Raw genomic sequence first — 21,241 nt, 5'->3', positions numbered from 1 at the left:
AGGTCTCGTCACACCCACGAATTCAGCTGGGCTGATGATGCAGGTTGAGGTCAGAGGTGCCAGGGAAGCCGGTTCTCGTCGAGCTGGGCAGTGTTGATCCGGAGGAGAGACTTACAGCAGACCGCGATGCTTGGATGGTGCCTGCGGATGCAGGGTGACTACTCCTTAGCCACAAGGGAGAAATCTTGAGAAGAAGTCGATAGTTCCTTTCGTAGAAAGTAGTTTCAGGATTCAAAGATGATCTAATTTGGAAGGGGGGCCGCTCCTATCTTTATACTAGTAAAAGGGGCTGGCACGCGACTAGGTCCTGCCCATGGGTGGGACCAGGAAGGGGGGTGGTTACACCCCTCTCCCATGCCGGACTTTCCCCAGGTCAAGGGCTGGTGTGCCCCTGGAACTGGTTCTAGCCGGCCTATGCATAGTGAGCACCGGGGTGCCACTTGCAGTCACCTTCCTCTAAAGGCCTGCCTACCCAGGATACACAAAACCCTGTCTGGGATGGTGCTAGCACCGCCCCTGACAGGAAACCCTTTGTCCAAGCCTCCCTCGCTGGAAGGACTCCCAGCAGCAGGAGATCAGACTTGTGTCTGTGGTGGCAGCATCCATTTTGTGATGCTGAGGCTTGAGTTAACTTTAACCGGGGTTCACAGTCACATACATGTTGTGTCCCTCTAGAAGGGTGGAATGCTAACCCCGTCGCCAGAATTGGCGAGGGGTTAGTATTCCAATTCGTATGACACCTTACTCGACATGTTTTGATAAAGCGATACCAGAGTTAGCATATAACCGCGAGGATTATAATGCACTTAAGAGTATATGGTATGCGTTATCATGGCAAAACAAAGGTCTCCGTTTCCAGATACCTAAGAGCCTTGCTAGATCGCAGTCAGCACACACTGGGGTTGACTGTGGAAATATGTTATTGTGTACAAAAAAGGAGAATTGCTCCTTTTTTAGGTGTCCCCTCACTCACCGGGGTTGCCCCACTGTGACATGCTTCATCATTGGGGCCAACCCAGTCCTCTACGGGCTGGGGCGTGCTGCGACTTGCGAAGTTACGTAGGAGCACTTTTTAAGACTATGTGTGATGCATGTGTAATTGTAGGGAGTGGACTATGTGATATGTGTTAAAAATACCTGCCCAGTAGGTTTTCAATAAACTTTATTCTTGCCTCTAGGTGGTAACATTAAAAACGGGGTGGGGAGATAGGCTGCCCTAAACTTAATGTGTCCAGATGTACCTATCAACTCCTATAGTCGACATGTTTCGTGCATACCCCAAGCACTTCTTCGGGACTACACCGGGACCAGCCCTGTGTTCGCCACTCCTTAACTCTCCAATGAGATATTAAAAAACTTTATTAACTATTGACTGCAGCAAACTCTATTAAGTGCATGCAATGATACCTACGTATTTTGTTCCAAAAAACACGTGGTTCCTGAAAAATAAAAGACAACTTGAAAAGTCACGGGGTGAATACCCCCATATCTTATCACACATAGTTTGCAAGCAGAAATGTGATGATTTCCTGTGATCTATAAACGGACATGTTGACCGTGGTTGTATTCATGCACAAAAAGTGATTCATTTCGTGCATTGTAACGTGATTAAAAACGCACCTCTCTTAGTGACACACCCAAGCATTCATCTGTCATTCACACTCATACATACATTTCCTGAGACCTAACTGGGCCCCCTGGAGTCGGAGGGGTTCGATATCCTAGCAACTCTGGTGAGAGAAAAGCGGAGTTTGTAAATAACCAAACTGCGGGCCGATTAGCAATGTTAAACTGACCCATTGATGGTCTTCGCGACCCCGTTTCAACTTACTTGTGCACCGGATACCTCCTACATTTAGGCATCTACTTGTGTCCCTCCGGTCCGGATGTTATCGGACTGAGGGTTTCAGGTTTGTTTTTAAGGAAGTGCCGTTCGCGGTCTGCTAGCGTGGCTACGCCCATACGCGAGCTAGAGCGTGCAGTCCTTGATCATGATTCATGACGTGTGGGTGGCGGCCATCTTTGGTGTATCGTTTCCGTGTTTATAATTTAGAAACGTTCTTAAATAGGATTATACGGACACAATTACACCTTAGGTCTAATTTCGGGTGTTGTATAAAGTGTTTGCCGTATAATCAAGCTATTTGTTAACATATTAATTTTTAAGCATATAAGTTAATTTCTAGCTTGAACTCCTTGAAAAACGGGGAGTATTTTGGCAGACCAAGATAACCAGTTCTGCCCTATTGATTATTTTCTAGTCTCTCGAATTAACTCCAGAAATTGCCAGAGATGACTCTAGGAGTCAAGTTAGACCATCATAGTTCCTGAATAGTATTGGGTCGATGGTGTTATTTACATATAGGACAGTCAATGAGTCTTTTTCATTATGTTTCAGTTCTTCTGTAACAGACATCTCACATTTAAGTAAACTGCCCCCAAGGGATATCATCATTTAGTCCCACTATGTGAGAGTGGAGTCTGAACACCCAACGTTGTTCTTTTTCAAGTAGTTTCTTTTCCATGTCAGCATGGGGCTGTTGGATTTCCAAAACTACCCAACGCATGTCATTAGGTGTGTGTGCTTTTTCCAGAAAGTGTGTGGTCATTTTTGTATTAGAGTGTTTGCACCTGAAGTTACTGCGGTGTTCCACCATTCTTGTGTTGACCTTCCTGGTTGTCATTCCTATGTAGTGCAAATTGCACACACATGTGATCATGTATACGACCCCTGACGTATTACAATTTGAAAAGTTTTTCAGATCCCAGACGAGGCCTGTATTACATGTCACCTGTTTAGTAGTTTCAGTTAGGTGGCATACGCTGCAATTAGAACACGGGTGGTGACCCAGTGGTAACGGATGTAAACGTCGAATAGGACCTTCCATATTCCTTGGACGTGTGTGTACTACTAGATCTTTTAGATTTTTCCCTTTCCGGTGACTGAACATTGGTTGGGTGATGTTCAAACCTCCACTATTCAGCGTTTTCCAATGTTTTTTCACAATTTTTGTTACCTGCTGTGAGGCTACCATATAGGTAGTGATACAGATAGGTCTTCTTTCAGAGGTATCTGTGGGTGGTTCCTGAGGTTTTGATTCCAGCAGTGCATCTCTGTTATTATTTGATGCTCTTTTCTTCGCTTTTTGGACAATTCTTTGTGGATATTGTCTTTGGTGTAGTTTTGTACACAGCTCTTTGGCCTGCACTTCATAATCACATTTCTCAGAACAATTTCTCCTTAACCGTAGAAACTGTCCAAAGGGCAGATTTTCCCGGAGTAGTCGTGGGTGAAAGCTCTCAAAGCTTAGTAGGCAGTTCCTTGATGTCGGTTTAAGATGTGTTGTGGTTGTCAGTATCCCTCTTTCAGCCTTGATGTTTAGATCCAGAAAGACTAGTTGTTCTCGACTCATTGTTGAGGTGAACTTTAGAAAGGGGTCCTGTAAGTTCAGCCAGTCAAGGAAGGCATTTGCCTCCTGCTCATTCCCATTCCAGATGAGGATGACGTCGTCAATATAACGTCTCCACATCTGGATCTTGGTGGAGTAGGGGTTGTCTGTACTCAAGATTTTCTTCTTCTCCAACCAGTGAACATACAGTCCTGCCACGCTCGGCGCGAATGTGCTTCCCATGCTTGTTCCATGGGTCTGTTTATATATTGTTTGTTGGAAGAGGAAGAAATTCTCGGTCAATGCGAGGCGGCAGCATTCTAACACCACATGCCTTGGTGTTTTGTAATCCCACTCATTCTCAAATAGGATATCCTCCAGAATTTGTAGTGTCTCCCTGTGGGGCAGACTCGTATAGAGGCTCTCCACGTCGAGACCGATCAATATCTGCATGGAGGGGTCAAAGGTGAGGTCCTTTATGAGGCACACCACTGATTTCGTGTCCTGTAGATATGTCTCTGTTTTTTGTACAAGTGGTCTTAAGAATGCATCCGCAAACTTAGACAGGGGCTCTAGTATTGATCCGATCCCTGAGACGATAGGTCTCCCGGGTGGTTTCTCAAGTCTTTTATGGATCTTTGGAATCGTATAAAAATACGGAGTCCTTGGGTGTTTATTATCCAGAAAGTCTGCTTCCTTTTTGGATAGCCAATCGTTTATCAGATATTCTTCCACCATTCCTGCAATCTCAATTCTCAGGCGTTCTGTCGGGTCTGCCCTCAGAATCTCATAATTCCGTTGGTCAGCTAGTAGTCTCAGACACTCATTTTCATAATCTGTTGAATTCTGTATCACAATAGCTCCGCCCTTATCGGCTGGTTTTATTGTAATGCTTGTATCGTTAGCAAGTTCATGTATGGCTTCCTTCTCAACTTTACTGGTGTTATGAAATGTTTTCAGTGACCCGGTGTCCAGGTCCATCACATACTTCAGGATTGCCTTTTCAAATGCAAGTAGTTCCACTGGTAAACTGGTGGTCGGGGGGGTGAATGAGGATTTTTTCTTCAGTCCTGTATCACTCACAGTTCCCACTGGTTGTGGTTTATCTTTAAAATAAACGTGTAGTTTTATACTGCGAACAAATTCTTTGAGCTCACAATACAACTTAAATTTATCCAAGGTTGTGGTAGGGACAAATCCTAGGCCTTTTTCCAACACCCTATTTTGAACTGGTGTTAAGACTTTGTCAGAGAGGTTCACCACTAGGCTCAGATGTTGCTGGTTGATGGTGTTGTTACCGGTCCTTGGCTCCTCGTGTGCGTTCTGCTGGTTTCCAGAGGTTGTGCCCATTGTACTTGCTGTCCTCTGGTTTTTCCTCGGCCTGGTCTTTTGCCTCTCCCTAAAAAAGGCTGCTGTGGCATCCCCTGCATCTGTGTGTTATCCCAAAATGGGAAAGGTTGTTGCGGGTATGGTTGTTGGAAGGGGGGATGGCCATAGAAAAACTGCGGTGGTGGACCCTGGTAGGGTTGCCAAGATCTCTGCGACTATGCCATATCACATAGTCCACTCCCTACAATTACACATGCACCACACATAGTCTTAAAAAGTGCTCCTACGTAACTTCGCAAGTCACAGCACGCCCCAGCCCGTAGAGGACTGGGATGGCCCCAATGATGAAGCATGTCACCGTGGGGCAACCCCGGTGAGTGAGGGGACACCTAAAAAAGGAGCAATTCTCCTTTTTTGTACACAATAACATATTTCCACAGTAAACCCCAGTGTGTGCTGACTGCGATCTAGCAAGGCTCTTAGGTATCTGGAAACGGAGACCTTTGTTTTGACTTAATTTTTGGAGGGCGAGCCTAGCTATAGTTCCTCTAACTCCCTTTCTTATTTGTTGACACGTTATCATGGAACAGCTATTAGGACTTGGTTCCGCAAGCTGCAAACGGCCTCAGCTCATGCCAGAGCACCATCTCACACGATTCCAAGCACTCGGCCTTCAGGATTGTCAAGGCCTGCCATAGGAGTGACTGATAGTAATACGGGTGTCCATTTTAGGGTTAGATATAGGTATACTATATCTAAAGCAAAGGGTGAGTACACCACCTTGCCCCAGCTGTCGTGCAGCCAGTTGTGTCAGATTTAGATGGCCAGCCAGGGGTGGCATAATACATGCTGCAGCCCCTGGTAGGCCCTGGGTACACCTATGCCCTGAGTTACAGGGTCTGATAAGGTGGCCCAGTACCAATTGGATATGTACCTAAGGTACATGGAATCCATTTTACAGAGAGAGCAGTAGGCCTGGGGTCCTGATTGGCAGGGTCCCAGGCCAACTATGTCAAAAACCAGCTAAAACACAGGGCAAAAAGTTGGGGGCAACCATAGTCAGGATCTACCTTCCTACATAACCACCCCCCCAAACGAAAGGAGATAAGGCTATCCTTGTCCAGGTAAGCCTCTATTGCCTATGTGGCCATATAAGGAAGGACCAGCTCTGGCTTGGTTTTCCCCTGTGTCATGGTCCACTATGCAACCCCTCACCCTAAGGGTATCTGAGGGTCTCCACTATAGGGAATCTCTGTCTTTGGTGTGTCTTGGGAAAGTAAAAGGCTGATGCTGGGATGGAGTACTGAAGTGAGGCTCCTTTACCTTTGGGCTCAACTTCCTCCAATCACCATCCATCATGTGTGCCTTTCTTTCTGTAGCTGAGATGCACTGAGCTCTCAGGGTCAACCTCTGGCTACCTAAAGCTGGAGGCTGAGTCCCTCTGTTTGGCTTACTGGAGGGACAGGTCAGGTTTGGGGTTTTTTGGCCCCATGTTTGGCTGTGCCCAACATTGTCCAGCTGTGGGAGGTCCCTAACTACTTTTAAGGGGGATCCCTCAGGAGTCTGTTTTATTTTCACTTGGCTAGGTCTACTAGCTTCAGTGATCCTAATCTGTTGATTGGGGAGTTCTTTTGGACATGGGGCCCTTTGGGGTCCACCACTGGCCTCCCTGATCTCTGCAGCCCTGGGCTGACTGAGGCAGGGTAGAGAGGTGCAGGCTACCTGCTCCAGACTGGGTCCCACCTGGGATGGGTCAACTGCCATCAGGGGCTCTGTCAGGCTAGGCCTGACTACCTCTGGGGCAGTACCTTCACCAGGGGTAGAGTCAGTTCCCTGAGGAGGCTGGCTCTCACCTAGTGTCTGGGAGGGGGGAGACTTTTCTTCCTCCTCAATGCTCTCAGTTTGGGTGGAGTGATCCATTGTTTCAGGCTTCACAACCCCACTATCTGTTTGAGTAGAGGCTGAGACCATTACAGCCTTACCAACCCTTTTAAGGAAGGCACTCAGTTTGTGTTTGGGCTGTGACTGTCACAGCCCACCTATCCTGTTCTGGAAAGTCTGTCTGAGCCTGGGCAGTGGCTACCACTGCTCTTCCAACCTTTTCAGGGAGGAATGGTGCTTGGACTGGGGCGGTAGCTATTACTGCCCCACTAACCTTTCTGGGTAGGCCTATCATCCTGGAGTGGGTTTCTTGCTCCACCTCAGCCCATGCTGAGAGTTCCAGGTCATTCCCCAGTAAGCAATCTACAGGTAGGGTATCTGTCACTGCCACTCTCATGGGCCCTGTGACATTACCCCAGCTGAGCTCGACTACTGCCATGGGATGCCTTCTTTTCACTCCATGAACGTCTGTCACCTGATAAATGAAACCAGGGGTCCGTTGGGCAGAGGGGACCAGATGGTCAATCACCATGGTGATGCTGGCCCCTGTGTCTCTGTATGCCTCAACTTTCTGACCATTGATAAGGGGCACTTGTCTATACTTCCCCAAAATGTGGGAACCAGTAGTGAAGTTGGCAAACCCCATGCCAGTCTCACAGACAAGAGTTGTATTAGGGGATCTGGCCAGGCCATGATCCACCTGGTTTCCCAATGTAATGCCCACCACATTCTTAGGGGCACTCCCACCACCTGGGGGATTACCACTAGTGGTAACAGGAGGTCTGGGAGTAGTATCTGGGGGTATATTCTCCTTATTGTTGTTGGCCTTGGGGCAACTGCTGTCACTTTTATAATGGCCTACCTGTTTGCAGGTATGACAATAAGGTTTCTTTTGGGTGTTGGGAGAAGTCTGGGACCCACCCTTTTCAGAGGAGTTTTGGGGCCCTGTGGTTTGATCAGAAGATTTATTCCCACCCTTCTCTTGAGGCTTGGTTGATTCCTTCTTTTGGTCACCACCCTGGTTCTTAGGCCTGACCCTGGTCCTGACCCATTTGTCTGCCCTCTTACCCAATTCTTGTGGAGAGGTCAGATCAGAGTCTACCAGGTGCTGGTGTAATAACTGGTTCTGACAATTACTTAAGATTTGCTCTCTCATAATTAGATTGTACAATCCTTTGAAATCAGTAACCTTACTTCTCAGTAGCCAGCCTTCAAAAGCCTTAGTGGCACAATCAACAAAGTCAGTCCAATCCTGAGACTGAGTTTTCTGGGTGTCTCTGAACATCAACCTGTACTGTTCAGTTGTTAAGCCAAACCCATCAACCAGTGTATTCTTCAGGACTTGGTAATTGTTAGCATCCTCAACTCTAGTAGTGAGGAGCTTATCTCTACCTTTGCCTTCAAAGGAGAGCCACAAGATAGCTGCCCACTGACTCTGGGGGACACACTGTACAGTGCAAGCCCTCTCCAAAGCAGTTATCCATTTGTGGATATCATCCCCTTGTTTAAAGGGGGGCACTATCTTACTCAGGTGTCTAGTGTCTAAACTCCTGTCTTTTTCTCTTGGGAGAATGCTGCCACCAGTGGGATCTACCCCACTCAATTTCTGCTCTCTAGCAAAGGCAAGTCTCTCTTTGGCCAGGGCAAGTTCTTCCCTTTCAATCCTCAGATTGACTTCCCTCATCTTGGCCTCACGCTCTCTCCTCTGAGGGGATGTCATCCCTCTGTGAGAAGAGGTCTGAGAGCCATTGGTTCTAATGGATCTGTTAGAGCCTCTGGATAGAGATCTAACTTGTCCATTACCAATGTTAAGCCTGCCTGAGAGTGGCCCTGGGGGTCCCCCAAATCCATTCTCATGCCTACTTAAGTTGGTCCTGGTTAGTCTACTGACTTCTACCTGACCTTTGTCTGCCTCGTCCTCTGATGGCTCCTCTTCCTCCTCCTCTGCATCATCTGCTGCCTGGAGGTCAGGGTCACCAGTGGTTCCCTTTAAGGGAGGCATGTTCCCATCTGGATTAGAAGAATCTGGGTTAGCAGTTCTCCTGGCATCATAAGTCTCTAAAAGACCAATCAGAAAGGGAATGGTAGGGTTAGAACCCTGTTTTAGCTTCCTGGAGGTACACAATTGTCTCATCTCCTGGAAGCTAAGAGCTGCATATCTGGACATGACCTGTGGACCGTCAACTGACACAAGGGGAGACTCAGAGTTTCCTCCTTTGTCTGACATGCTTTTCTAGTGTGGTGTAAGTGATGCACCTACCTACACTATTTGTTTGCCTACTGATCCCTTGCTAAGAGTTGTAGTCAAGGTGTGCTAAGCCTTGTTGAACTACAACAGCTGGTCCAGTAGAACTCAGAGTATTCTAAGCTAAGTTATATGTACCTGGGTACTTATGTGATCTTTCACAATGATATTCTTAGGATGCGTGTGGTAAAACAACAGCAAGCTCAAATCCCAACCGCTGCTCACCAATGTGAGAAGTTGGCCTGATATATAATGTTCACTATTCTAGTGAGCACTTTGTATCAGTCCAAACAACCCTTATTGATGATTGGTTGTAAGTCAACCGTAGACCAGCTATCCTAGTAGCATGGACAAGAGCAGTCTTTAGGCTAAACTCTAGAGGGCGTGTTAAGCCATCTGGTATACCATCACATATACCCCTTGAACACCAAGTGAAAGGACACCACACAAGTTGTTATGAAAATAAAAGGATATTTATTTAGAACACAACAACCCTGGACTCTTTATGAGGACAGGGTGCTAAGCACAATACAAAGCTCTTAAGAAAATACACAAAGTCGCACAATTTACACAAATGCCCGAGGGGCACGAAAAACCATATACTCTAAAAGTGGGATGCGAAATTACTAGCAGGTAAGTACTACTCTAATAGGCTTTGGGATCGCTAGGACTTGACTACTGAACCTTCAGATTACTAGCAGGAGGCCTAGGGAGATCGGGTGCAGTGTGTGCACTCTCACTCGAGATGCTGAACAAAGTCTATGGTTGCTAGGAATTACAAAGTTAGTGTTATCGGACGAATCCGACTAGGTAGAGCTGAAACGAAAAAGGATCTGGACCCTTGGATAGTGAGGCTATGCTGGAGCACCGAAATGCTGAGGTTACCTAGCCCAGGGGCTGCAGCTGCATAGGTCTGGAAAGACGTCGGGAATCCTCGTTGCAGTCTATGGAGCCTGAAAGAAGAAGTTGCTGGCAGGTGACCAGTGAAGAGATTTGGTTGGATCCAAGCCTGGATCGAAGATGGAAGACACCTGTAAGCAGAGGGAACCAAGTCCTGAATCACTAGCCAGTGATCAGATGGGCACCAGGATGGCACCGGATGGAGTCACCTCGACCAGGTGAGTGGGCGACGCTGGGCTCTGCAGTCTCACGGACCAGGAGGCGTTGTCGGCGACCAGGATGGAGGTGCGAGCTGTCCCACGAAGGTCTCTGCTGTCGACGTCGCTGGACCCAGGATTGGGGCAACAAGTCTTGGCAAATGCAAGCCCACGCGGTGGACCTAAAATGGCGTCTGGAGTGGACCAGGAGGGTCCGGGGTGCTCCTCTGTTGGAGGGGAGCAAGGGCCAATCTGGAGCAACCAGACCAGCGGTGTTGATGTCGTTCGTCGTCGGGAAGGCCACAAGCCAGCGGGCTAGTAGCCAGACAACGCGGTGAGCAGCAAAGAGCAGAAGGGCCCCACGCAGATCTCGTGGAGGCTGGGAGGCTGAACTTCGGTGCTGGAGCTGCTCAGTGTTGGGGCTTCTCGGACCCCAAAGCACTCACTCGAGGATCTCTCGGCGGTCGTGCTGGGCAAGCGTTGTTCAGTCCTGAAGATGGCCGGTCCCACGAGGTCTCGTCACACCCACGAATCTCAGCTGGGCTGATGATGCAGGTTGAGGTCAGAGGTGCCAGGGAAGCCAGTTCTCGTCGAGCTGGGCAGTCTTGATCCGGAGGAGAGACTTACAGCAGACCGCGATGCTTGGATGGTGCCTGCGGATGCAGGGTGACTACTCCTTAGCCACAAGGGAGAAATCTTGAGAAGAAGTCGATAGTTCCTTTCGTAGAAAGTAGTTTCAGGATTCAAAGATGATCTAATTTGGAAGGGGGCCCGCTCCTATCTTTATACTAGTAAAAGGGGTTGGCACGCGACTAGGTCCTGCCCATGGGTGGGACCAGGAAGGGGGGTGGTTACACCCCTCTCCCATGCCGGACTTTCCCCAGGTCAGGGGCTGGTGTGCCCCTGGAACTGGTTCTAGCCGGCCTATGCATAGTGAGCACCGGGGTGCCACTTGCAGTCACCTTCCTCTAAAGCCCTGCCTACCCAGGATACACAAAACCCTGTCTGGGATGGTGCTAGCACCGCCCCTGACAGGAAACCCTTTGTCCAAGCCTCCCTCACTGGAAGGACTCCCAGCAGCAGGAGGTCAGACTTATGTCTGTGGTGGCAGCATCCATTTTGTGATGCTGAGGCTTGAGTTAACTTTAACCGGGGTTCACAGTCACATACATGTCGTGTTCCTCTAGAAGGGTGGAATGCTAACCCCGTCACCAGAATTGGCGAGGGGTTAGTATTCCAATTCGTATGACACCTTACTCGACATGTTTTGATAAAGCGATACCAGAGTTAGCATATAACCGCGAGGATTATAATGCACTTAAGAGTATATGGTACGCGTTATCATGGAACAGCTATTAGGATTTGGTTCCGCAAGCTGCAAACGGGCTCAGCTCATGCCAGAGCACCATCTCACACGATTCCAAGCACTCTGCCTTCAGGATTGTCAAGGCCTGCCATAGGAGTGGCTGATAGGAATACGGGTGTCCATTTTAGGGTTAGATATAGGTATACTATATCTAAAGCAAAGGGTGAGTACACCACCTTGCCCCAGCTGTCGTGCAGCCAGTTGTGTCAGATTTAGATGGCCAGCCAGGGGTGGCATAATACATGCTGCAGCCCCTGGTAGGCCCTGGGTACACCTATGCCCTGAGTTACAGGGTCTGATAAGGTGGCCCAGTACCAATTGGATATGTACCTAAGGTACATGGAATCCATTTTACAGGGAGAGCAGTAGGCCTGGGGTCCTGATTGGCAAGGTCCCAGGCCAACTATGTCAAAAACCAGCTAAAACACAGGGCAAAAAGTTGGGGGCAACCATAGTCCGGATCTACCTTCTTACACCGACCCACCCATCCTCCATGTTCTGCGAACCGATATCTAGGGTTAAGGTCATCCCTTTTCAGGGCCCTAGTTTCGTGGCACCAGTGTTGGTTCTATCATGGCTCTGCATATCTGGCATGGAAAAGCTGTGTATCAGAACTGACGTCAGCGCGCATGGGCGGCGTCTAAGTACTCCGACGACGTCATTCCGGTGTTAACAACGCCGACAACGGACGCGGAGCCGCAGACGACGCATACCGACGCGCAGGGGTATTGCTACGCAAATATTTCCGGATCCAGTCTGACGCCTGGGGATATTCTAAGGTAAGGAATCTATCACTAACTAATGTTTCTTACAGATATGTCGTTACACAAGTAGTAACTTGTGCTTCCGGATCCAGCCTGACGCCTGGGGATATTCTAAAGTAAGGAATCTAACACTAACTACTGTTTCTTACAGATATATCGTTACCGAAGGTAAGTAACTTGTGCAGTTCTCTCTGAAACTTGGTGGGGTTCAGTCGCAGACCCGCCTCCTCTACGGGTATGGCTTTGGTATCTATCCTAAGTTAAGGAATCCGCGGCTAGATGTCTTGATCAGATGTATCTGGTAGAGACATAGTCTAGCCGCAGATTCCTTAACGCCCGCCCGTCCTCCCCGTTCTGCAAGGACCTTTTCAGGTTGGGCTTTCTACACTCGCCTCCCTCTAGGTGGTTTGCCTTTCGGCACAGTGACATTTTCTTTTCATTACGACATGGAATACTTAATCTATTTTTATTGCTACTCCGCCCATTCTCGGGATTGGGCGGTATGCTAATTTCTCATGTGTTCTATCCAGTCCTAGGCCTGGAAGGTGCGGGTGATAACTTTCATGTTTTTTCCCTCCACCCCACTCTCCCCTTCCCCATCGCCTTGGGGTCTTTTACCACCCCGGCGCCTCATTGGTTCAAGTTTATTGCCTCAGCCACATTCTATAGGTCTCTTATTGGGATTACTACGTCTCTCTCTGGTGACGTCTTGTGGTGAGTTATCCTTAATGCTGTGTTCCGGACTTATTTCCTTCATGGTTATATACATTAGGGATGTGGACTTTCTGTCGCCTGCCAGACTGTTCTTTCACGTCCTCATCTCACTCCTAAAGGGATTTGGCCTTCGGTTTGTGGGAGTGTTTTTCAGAGCGGTGCTCTGCTTTTCCTTTTTCTACTTTTCAACATCCAGTGCCTGGCATTGTCCTTCATGGTGCTGTTTTTCACCTTCAATTTCTCTTTTCATCCTTTTTGCACACTGTTCCCATATTCTCACAGTTTTTGGTTGTGGCTCCTCGTTGTGACGCAGAAAAGTTTCTCCGAAGAAAACTGACGTCAGCGCGCCGTGAGGGGCATATATGGCTCCGCTGACGTCATGTCCGTGGACGACGTCAGGGCAGAGTCGTGCGGCGCCGCCCCCCCGCGCACAGAGGTGACGCTGCAGAAAGTTTTCCGAATCCAGTCTGAAACCTGGGGATATTCTAAGTTAAGAAATCTGCGGCTAGACTATGTCTCTACCATATACATCGTTACCGAAGGTAAGTAACTTGTTCACTGTTACCGCTTGGTCTTAGCTGTTTGTTTGCTGAATAATTATTGACTAGAATCAGAAGAGCAGAGAAGGATCTGCAGAAGATTTGTGGATAGTATTTATTTTTGTTAAATCAGGGCATCTCTGTCCAAATTGTCGTGTATTGATGAGAACCATTCAAAGAAAAAGAATCTGCAAAGGGAAAATTGTTCATTTAAAAATTGTTCTGTACCTTTGGTAAAATTCTTCCTTATGGATACAGTATTCTGCTCGCTGATAATTTATTACTCATCCTCATTCCCCCAGCAATCCTCTAATACCAAAGTCCCTCTAGTCAGAAACCCCTAAATACATAACTGGCCGGGTGTTTCGGCCCCATTAATGTACATTGGCCTTCTCTCCAGTCCGTGTCAGTGACACTGGTCCGTAAGTGGTGCCATGTAGCTTCATGACATTGTCAAAAGTGTGAAAAGTGTTTGCATGTCTGAGCCTGCATTTATTCAAAATAGAAAATTCAGAGAGAATACTCAGCCCTTTAGATCCAACGTTACTGAAGGTGTTTAAATTTGTCTCCTTTCTTCCTTTCAGTGCCTTGAAAGAGTTGTCATCTGGCTGGCATCTGTGCAGGACTATAAAAGTTGGCATCATGCCTTTTCTGAGGTGTTGTGCATTGTTTTTCCATTATTTAAATGGCGTTCCTGCACCTCCAGAAATGCAAGGTAATATGAATTTCTATCCTGTTCATTGAGATTTAAGTTCACATTATTAGATAAAGCACTCTGGGAATATCTTTTCTTAAAGACTCATGTTACAGGAATCTTGATTGCTAGTGGTTCAAGATATGTAGCAAAGAAAGAACTTTTTATATAAACCAAAGTGAAGTGCAAGATGAGTTACTATGCTATTGCATATCTGATGTTGGGAAACAGTGCATGTTATGTTACATTTCAGTTACAATTCTCTTTCAAGTTTAAATATCAGAAAATATAACTCATCAATTGATATTGTTTTAGTAGTAGTATTATTAATGATTGCAATCCAAAGAAGGAAAAAATACCTGAAAGTGGCTCAAGATTGGGGCAGTTTGTTGGTGCTCAATAAACCATGTCTTCAGTACTAATTTTGAGCAGTCCCACTTATTCAAACTCATCTTCAACATTCCGAGTCACTTCAACTTTTGCTACTTTTTGAAAGAACTCTATTTTTAATTTTTGCAGCATCTTATAAAACAGGAGTGTCTCAAAAAAGGTCTTTTAGGAATCTTGTTGTAGATTCTCAATGCTTTATATTTTGTGCGAAGAAATACTTTTCATGGGTAGTCGCTCCAACTAATATCCTACTTGCACTACAGTACAAGGCATCAGTCTAGATCTCAAAAATTTGAAGTTATTCTTAGTCAGCAGTGCTAGGTTGCATCCAACAACATCTTGGCAAGTGTTGCGAGGAGATGCTGAAAGTGAAGTTGTTCGGATGAGTACTTTTGAATGATCTGCAGAAGTCTCCAGTCAGACTTCCACCCTTGACGCCATCCACACCCCTCAAACCCGCTTCAGGTTAATACCGGCTATGCTGCCCACTTTGGTTCCAGCTCCACCTGCTGCACTGGTTCCCTTTGCATTGAATCCAGTGCTGCCAACACAACCTATTGTGCTCTCCAACTCCAAGCTGAAGCCACCAAGTCCTCAGCCAATGCCACACCCTGATCCCACCAGAATGCAGCCAGCCAACAATCCTTTGCCTTTACCAGGAGGTTGGGCCCAGACTTCGCACAATCTTTTTTGGCACTGACTCGGGCAATAACAAGTTTCATGAAGGGTATGATTTTGTCCTCCAATACGATGAGGCAATTTGGTATGAAGAATTGCAAGATGCCAGTAGCCTGGATACTTCTCGAGACACTGGATTAGTTTCTTCTCCCTGCCCTGCCACCAAAGAAAGTTCCTACTTCATTTTCGGTATGTATAGTGCTATACCTACATCTCCCTACTTTGGAAGGGAAGACTAATGTTCTGAAGGAGGTAACCTAGTCTGGTCACGCTCCTACAGAACTCTATTACCATTATTTGTATTTGTATTTATAAAATGCAACACTCATCCCAAGGGATATCACAGCAATAGGATAGACGAAAATCTGTTTAGGGGGAATATAGTGGCATAAGACATAGACCATCAGGACTTGAGCCTTAGCCAGTGAAGCTTCAGAGCTTAATCCCTGAAAAAGGCCCTCCACTGGATCTGCTCCTTCCTCTCTGGCAGAACGCAGCGGGTCAGACTCCCTCGTTTCCTCTCAGAACCTACACCTACCACCTGCGGAGTCCCCCAGGGGTCCTCCATCAGCCCTACGCTGTTCAACGTCTACATGGCTCCGCTCGCCCCCATCGTCAGAACTTACGGACTCAACATTGTGTCACACCCAACTCATCCTCTCCCTATCCAACGAATCCAACACCGCCAGACACCACTTTCGAGAAGGCATGGAAGCTGTTGCCAAATGGATGAAAAACAGCTGCCTACAATTAAACACAAACAAAACGGAAGTACTCATCATGGGCCCAAACCCAGATGCCTGGAAGGCCACCTGGTGGCCCCCCTGCCTCGGCAGCCCGCCCACCCCCACGGACAACGCACGCAACCTAGGAATCATCCTGCACTCAGAGCACAAAATGGACCGCCAGATCAACTCCGTCTCGTCGTCCTGCTTCCACACCCTCCGCCTCTCACCTAAGACCTTCAAATGGATCCCCCTCGAACACAGAAAGACTGTCACTCACGCCCTGGTCACCAGCAGGCTCGACTACGGCAACGCACTCTATGTCGGAATAAACAAAAACCTCACCCGCAAGCTACAGAACATCCAAAATGCTGCCGCAAGACTGGTCCTCAACCTGCCAAGCCACATCTCCCAGCACCTGCGCACACTCTACTGGCTCCCCATCGAAGCTAGAGTCACCTTCAAGTTGCTAACCCACGCTCACAAGGCCCTCCACGACACCGGACCAGCATACCTGAACAGCCGACTCAAATTCCACGCACCCCAAAGCACCCTACGATCAGCCCAGCTCTCCTATGCCATGGTCCCCACACCTGAAAGACCAGATTAGGAGGCTGCTCCTGCTCCTTCAGCGTGGCCAGTGCTGGTACAACCTTCCGCTCCACCTCAGACAGATAACATTGTTCCCCATCTTCGCAAGAAACCTCAAGACATGGATCTTCGTCAGACCCCCTTCTTGATGGACTGGTACCTGCGAACCCCCTCACCCCCCCCCCCACCCCCAGCACCTTTAGACCCTTACTGGTGAGTAGTTGCGCTTAACAAACACCTGATTTGATTTGATTTGATTGGTTTGATTTGAAAAGGCACATTTTCAGCCTCTTTCTGAACTTCATGTGTTCGTCAATGATGCAAAGCTCCAACAGGAGTTGGTTCCAGTGAGTAGCCGCCAAATAGGAAAAAGAGCGACCTCCAGCTCTATCTTTTTTTAATGCGTAAAGTGTTAGCTAGGGCGTGATTGCATGACCTAAGGTCTCGTGGGGGGACATAGAATTCCTGTTTGTCCTGCAGGATTCTATTTCTGGATTTGTAAAGGGCCCTATGTGCATAGCTCAGTAGTTTGAACTTGGATCTTTGTCTCATAGGCAACCAATCAAGCTCTTTCAGGCAGCTTGAAGCAGAACTATACTTGTTCCTAGTACAAACCAATTTGCCAGCTGCATTCTGAATGACTTGTAAACAGGGAAATAAATAGTCGGCTATGACAATATAAGTTTTAGCATGGCAAAACATTTACCATACAATGCTCGGACTTGGTCTTGCATACTTCACCTGTTGTCTAAAAGGAATTCAAGGTTTTTTACAACATGTTTGGGCTTAGGAGCAGTGTCTAATGAATGTGGCCACCAGGTTGTGTCCCAGAATAACTGTGCTCCGCAAAAAAGCTGTATCTCAGATTTCTCTGTGTTTAATTTCAAGCAGTGATTAGACATCCAACCTGTGGTTTCTGAAAGGCAGTTACTTAAGTTACTCTTGGTGTTCTCATATTTTTCCTCGAATGTTATTAACAATTGCGTGTCCTCAGCGTAGAACCAGGTGTTAAATCCCCATTTCCTGCCATTCGTGGCCAAAGGGGAGACATAGGCATTAAAAAGAGTACAGCTGAAGGAGGCTCCCTGCGGAACACCACACTCTATTGTTTTGGGGCTGGAGGAAAAAGATTCCATTTGTACTGCCTTAGTTCTGTTAAGCAAAAATGATTTAAACCAATGAAGCGTTTTAGAATTAAGCCTTTTTTCGTATAAAGTTCTCAATAGGAGATTTTGTGACAGTGTCAAAAGCCGCCAAGTCTATAAGGATGTGGTCCAGAGAAAGTCTTATCTTGTCTAAAACAGCTAGCATGGCAGCCTCAGGGCTGTTGGAGGCCCTAAATCCCATCTGTGAGTGGTCCAAAAGAGCATTAATCTCGAGATAATCAGAAAATTGCTTATTAGCCGATCTCTCCAAAACTTTGGACAGGTATGGAGGTTGGTAGATTGGTCGATAATTTGATAGATTGGTAACGTTAATACCAACTTTTTTGCCAGAGGGATACAATTGCTTATTTCCATGATTCTGGGAATACAACTATATCTAGTGATTTAAAATTTGTGACGTAAGGGCAGAGAACAGTTACGAGTCGAGAAGAAATGAGGACAGGGGTCGAGCGGAGATCCTGATTTGAACTCTGACATTGCCCAGGCAACTTGTTCTTCCCATAGAGGTACATGTTTAATAGTTGTGTGATAATTCTTTATCTCTGCCCTATAGGATAATTTATCGTCCTTATTTTTGGTCATTCTCTATTTATGTTCTAGGGATTTACATTTTTTTTGGAGTCTTAGGTCAGAGGAATACCACACTTCCGAGGGTTTTATTTACTATCTCGGGAGCACATAAATCCAGTGTGCAAGTTATTGCTGAATTTAATATATCAACCATAGTCTGGGCTGGAACTGTCTTTCTGTTAATTTGATCTCTTAAAGGAAAATGAGAGGCACGGAGGTCGAGAGTTATAAGATTCCAGTGTATTTAATATCCTTGTCAAGGGCGTACTTGGGCTGATTTTATTGATTGGTTGGGTGAGAGTAAAATTAGTTAAAGAATGATCATTCGAAGTAAGGGGCTCTGGTTCCACAACCTCTATAGATTCAATATTGGAAAACACAAGGTTGATTGTATGCCAAGCAACATGAGTGGGTCCATTAACCCATTGTTTCAGTTGTAAAATCTGCATATCACCTTTTAATTGTTTGTTCATATTGTCGTCCCTATTTTCATAGTGTATGTTAAAATCACCTATAACTAAAAAGTGATTATGTTTCAGACAAAAGGAAAACCATTGTACCAGTAATTTGGTACTGAATTCACACTTGTAATACCTGCCCCTCCAAACATTTTTTGTTACCCACTGGAGTCCTGGAATGCTGGAAGTTCGTGGTCTCCTAGTAGTGTTACTGGTTCAAGAAGGCAGGTGAAACGATCCTTAAAAATAATGGCTGTTCCGCCTCCCTTCGGCCCCTTTCTTTCACAGTTTAGTAATTTAAAGCCCACAGGAATAAGGCCCTTTGGATACCTTCTTGGGCACTTGGGAGAAACCATGTTTGGGACTACCAGTTAATAGACCCGTTCCTCAGTCTGCCACCGATGACCAGGCGACCCAACACCCCCACCACCCCACTTGATCATGAGTCTAAGAGAATAGAGACATTTGGCAAATGCATCTTTTCCTCCATGAGCTTTGTTCTGCGATCTGTGAGGCAGATTTCTTCAAGGCTGCTATTCCCGTGCTCTACGGGACACGGTGGCCCAAGTTTGATCAACAGTTCTAGACGACTTTAGGGCGTCCCTTGACCCAAGCTATCAAGGATGGTTAGGACACAGCAAAAGTTGTAAGTTGCTCTGGCTTGGACATGATTAACTGTTTAGGTCAGGTAATGGTATCGGTGTAGTACTTTGGCATCATAACTGGATGAGGTCTACAGGCTTCTCCGGGGATCTACAGACACACTTATTGGACATAGCAGACACAAGGAGATGATGCACTGAGCGCTGAAACTTTTCAGACACTCACCCCCAGTCACAGATCTGGGTTGAATCCATCATCATTCTTTAGCTTATTGGACATGCCATTCGTATTTGATGATAAAGGCGATTTTATCCTTAGAATGGTACCCAGCATGTTCCTTGGGTACGGGTGTTCCCACCAGACAATTCCACTAGCAATATTGCTCCCTTCATGGCTATGGTAGGGGATTTCAATGTCACCAACGTCAGACACCTCTACCAGGCCAGTCCAGCAGGACTTTAACACTTTTCTTCGCTGAAGTCCTGGCTCACAAAGACCAGGCTCTGAGCATCAGGGCAATGCACAGCTCAGTGTCTATCCCCCCCTCCTTTACAACTGTAGCCCCAAAACTTCTTTAGAGCACCCTTTCAAGCATACAGCATACCTTGTCAGAGGCAGAATCTGATATTTCTTCCCGGGGGTCGCAATCCATCACCTCAGACCTGAGTTGCACCCTCACATTTCTTTCCACCTCACTGCACATTCCACCACCACCATAAGAGCTGGCAGAAGACCACTTGTATGTCTTGCTTTTGGCCAAAAGAGCCATAGAGAAGGTTCCGGCATCAAAATTAGGAGCTGGGTGTTTCTCCTCCTACTTCCCTGTACTGAAGAACGACTGAAGCCATTGTGCTATTTCAGATCTCTTGCAATGTTGAACACTGCATCCATAATCCCCTTTGGTTTTGCTTTGTTCGCCCTAAGTTGGCAGTGTATGCCCAGACGTGGGTCCCTGGCTCACTTTGCCACTGGATTCAAGCTAGCCTGGCTGATGACGACTGATTAGCCAGAAACCGGTCCCAGGATGCTTGTTTCCAGTCCAGGGAAGACATGGCTTGGCAGTTCGGGCTGGACTGTTCCCATGAGGCACAGGGTCAGACTGATATGCAAATGGCCATGTCTGAACTTGGGTCGCTGAGTGAGCTAAAGAATGATGGTGGATTAAACCCAGATCAGTTTCTTTCATTATTTTCCCCTGATTTCCTCTCCTAGTCTTTCTCCTCTACCCTCTGTCTATCTCAACAGTATTTCCTATTTCCTTCTCCCTTCACAAGCTAAAAGGCAAAACGAGTCGCAGAGACTCCTTTTTACTGGGGTCTGCTCCATTTGCAAAAACATTCTGCAAGTTTGTTACTTTGCTTAGATCTGGCTTCTGCTGAGAGTTTTTAGTTGTTAGGCTTCACACATGTAGCTGAGAAGCACCGAAAGTAAAGAAGGCTAATTAGAGCCTTGTAGGACTACTGTTCTGTTTCTGACACTGCCCTTACACCTCTAAGGCCTGGGTTTGCAAGGACAGTGCCAGGGGTCGCAGGAGGTAAGCCAGGGGTCTCCGCTGCGACCCTTGGCGACCACTAACTTATGTCCATGATTACTGCCCTGATAGCTAGGTCTGGCTGGAAGAACGTTTTGTCCGTTCAGTTCAGCAGGACTTTGAGGCATTCCACAGTCCCTCCATCTAGGAAGGGAGTGCTGTGGCATTTATTCATAAGCCGAGGATTCTTGTTAGAAGTACTGATCAGAAGAACAAGTTACATACCTTCAGTAACGCTCTTTCTGGTGAATCCTCTATCTAACTGCAGATTCATCACCAGCCCTCCGCCTTCGAGGGGCAGCTCCTCTGCAATGGCGGGGGAAGCGTCACCTCACCGGCTCACAGCCAGCAACTGAAAAATAAAAGGATAATTTATAATTGTTTTATTTTTCAGCTGCTGGCTGAGCCAAGCATGTGAAGGGAGGGGCGGGCCCGACCATGGGAGGGAGGAGGAGTGCAGCGCACTTACAAGCGCACATGTCAGTTTGGCCGGCCATCTTAAGCCAGCCAA

General features: G+C 47.0%; 1 protein-coding gene across 3 annotated transcripts in view; it reads left to right on the top strand.

Moving 5' to 3' along the window:
* The window catches only part of UBR2 (ubiquitin protein ligase E3 component n-recognin 2), a 1,804,160-nt gene that overhangs the window by 1,536,077 nt on the left and 246,842 nt on the right, over positions 1-21,241 (top strand). For all 3 annotated transcript variants that reach the window (XM_086927821.1, XM_086927820.1, XM_086927822.1), the window contains one exon: positions 13,909-14,039. In XM_086927821.1, the coding sequence (XP_086783947.1) occupies positions 13,909-14,039 (131 nt within the window). The remainder of the gene's footprint in view (positions 1-13,908; positions 14,040-21,241) is intronic.

The sequence above is a fragment of the Lissotriton vulgaris genome, chromosome 6 (assembly GCF_964263255.1).
Source record: "Lissotriton vulgaris chromosome 6, aLisVul1.2, whole genome shotgun sequence".
NCBI classification, from domain to species: Eukaryota; Metazoa; Chordata; class Amphibia; order Caudata; family Salamandridae; genus Lissotriton; species Lissotriton vulgaris.
The sequence above is the reverse complement of the archived record's forward strand: the minus strand, read 5'-3'. Positions and strand labels throughout refer to the sequence as shown.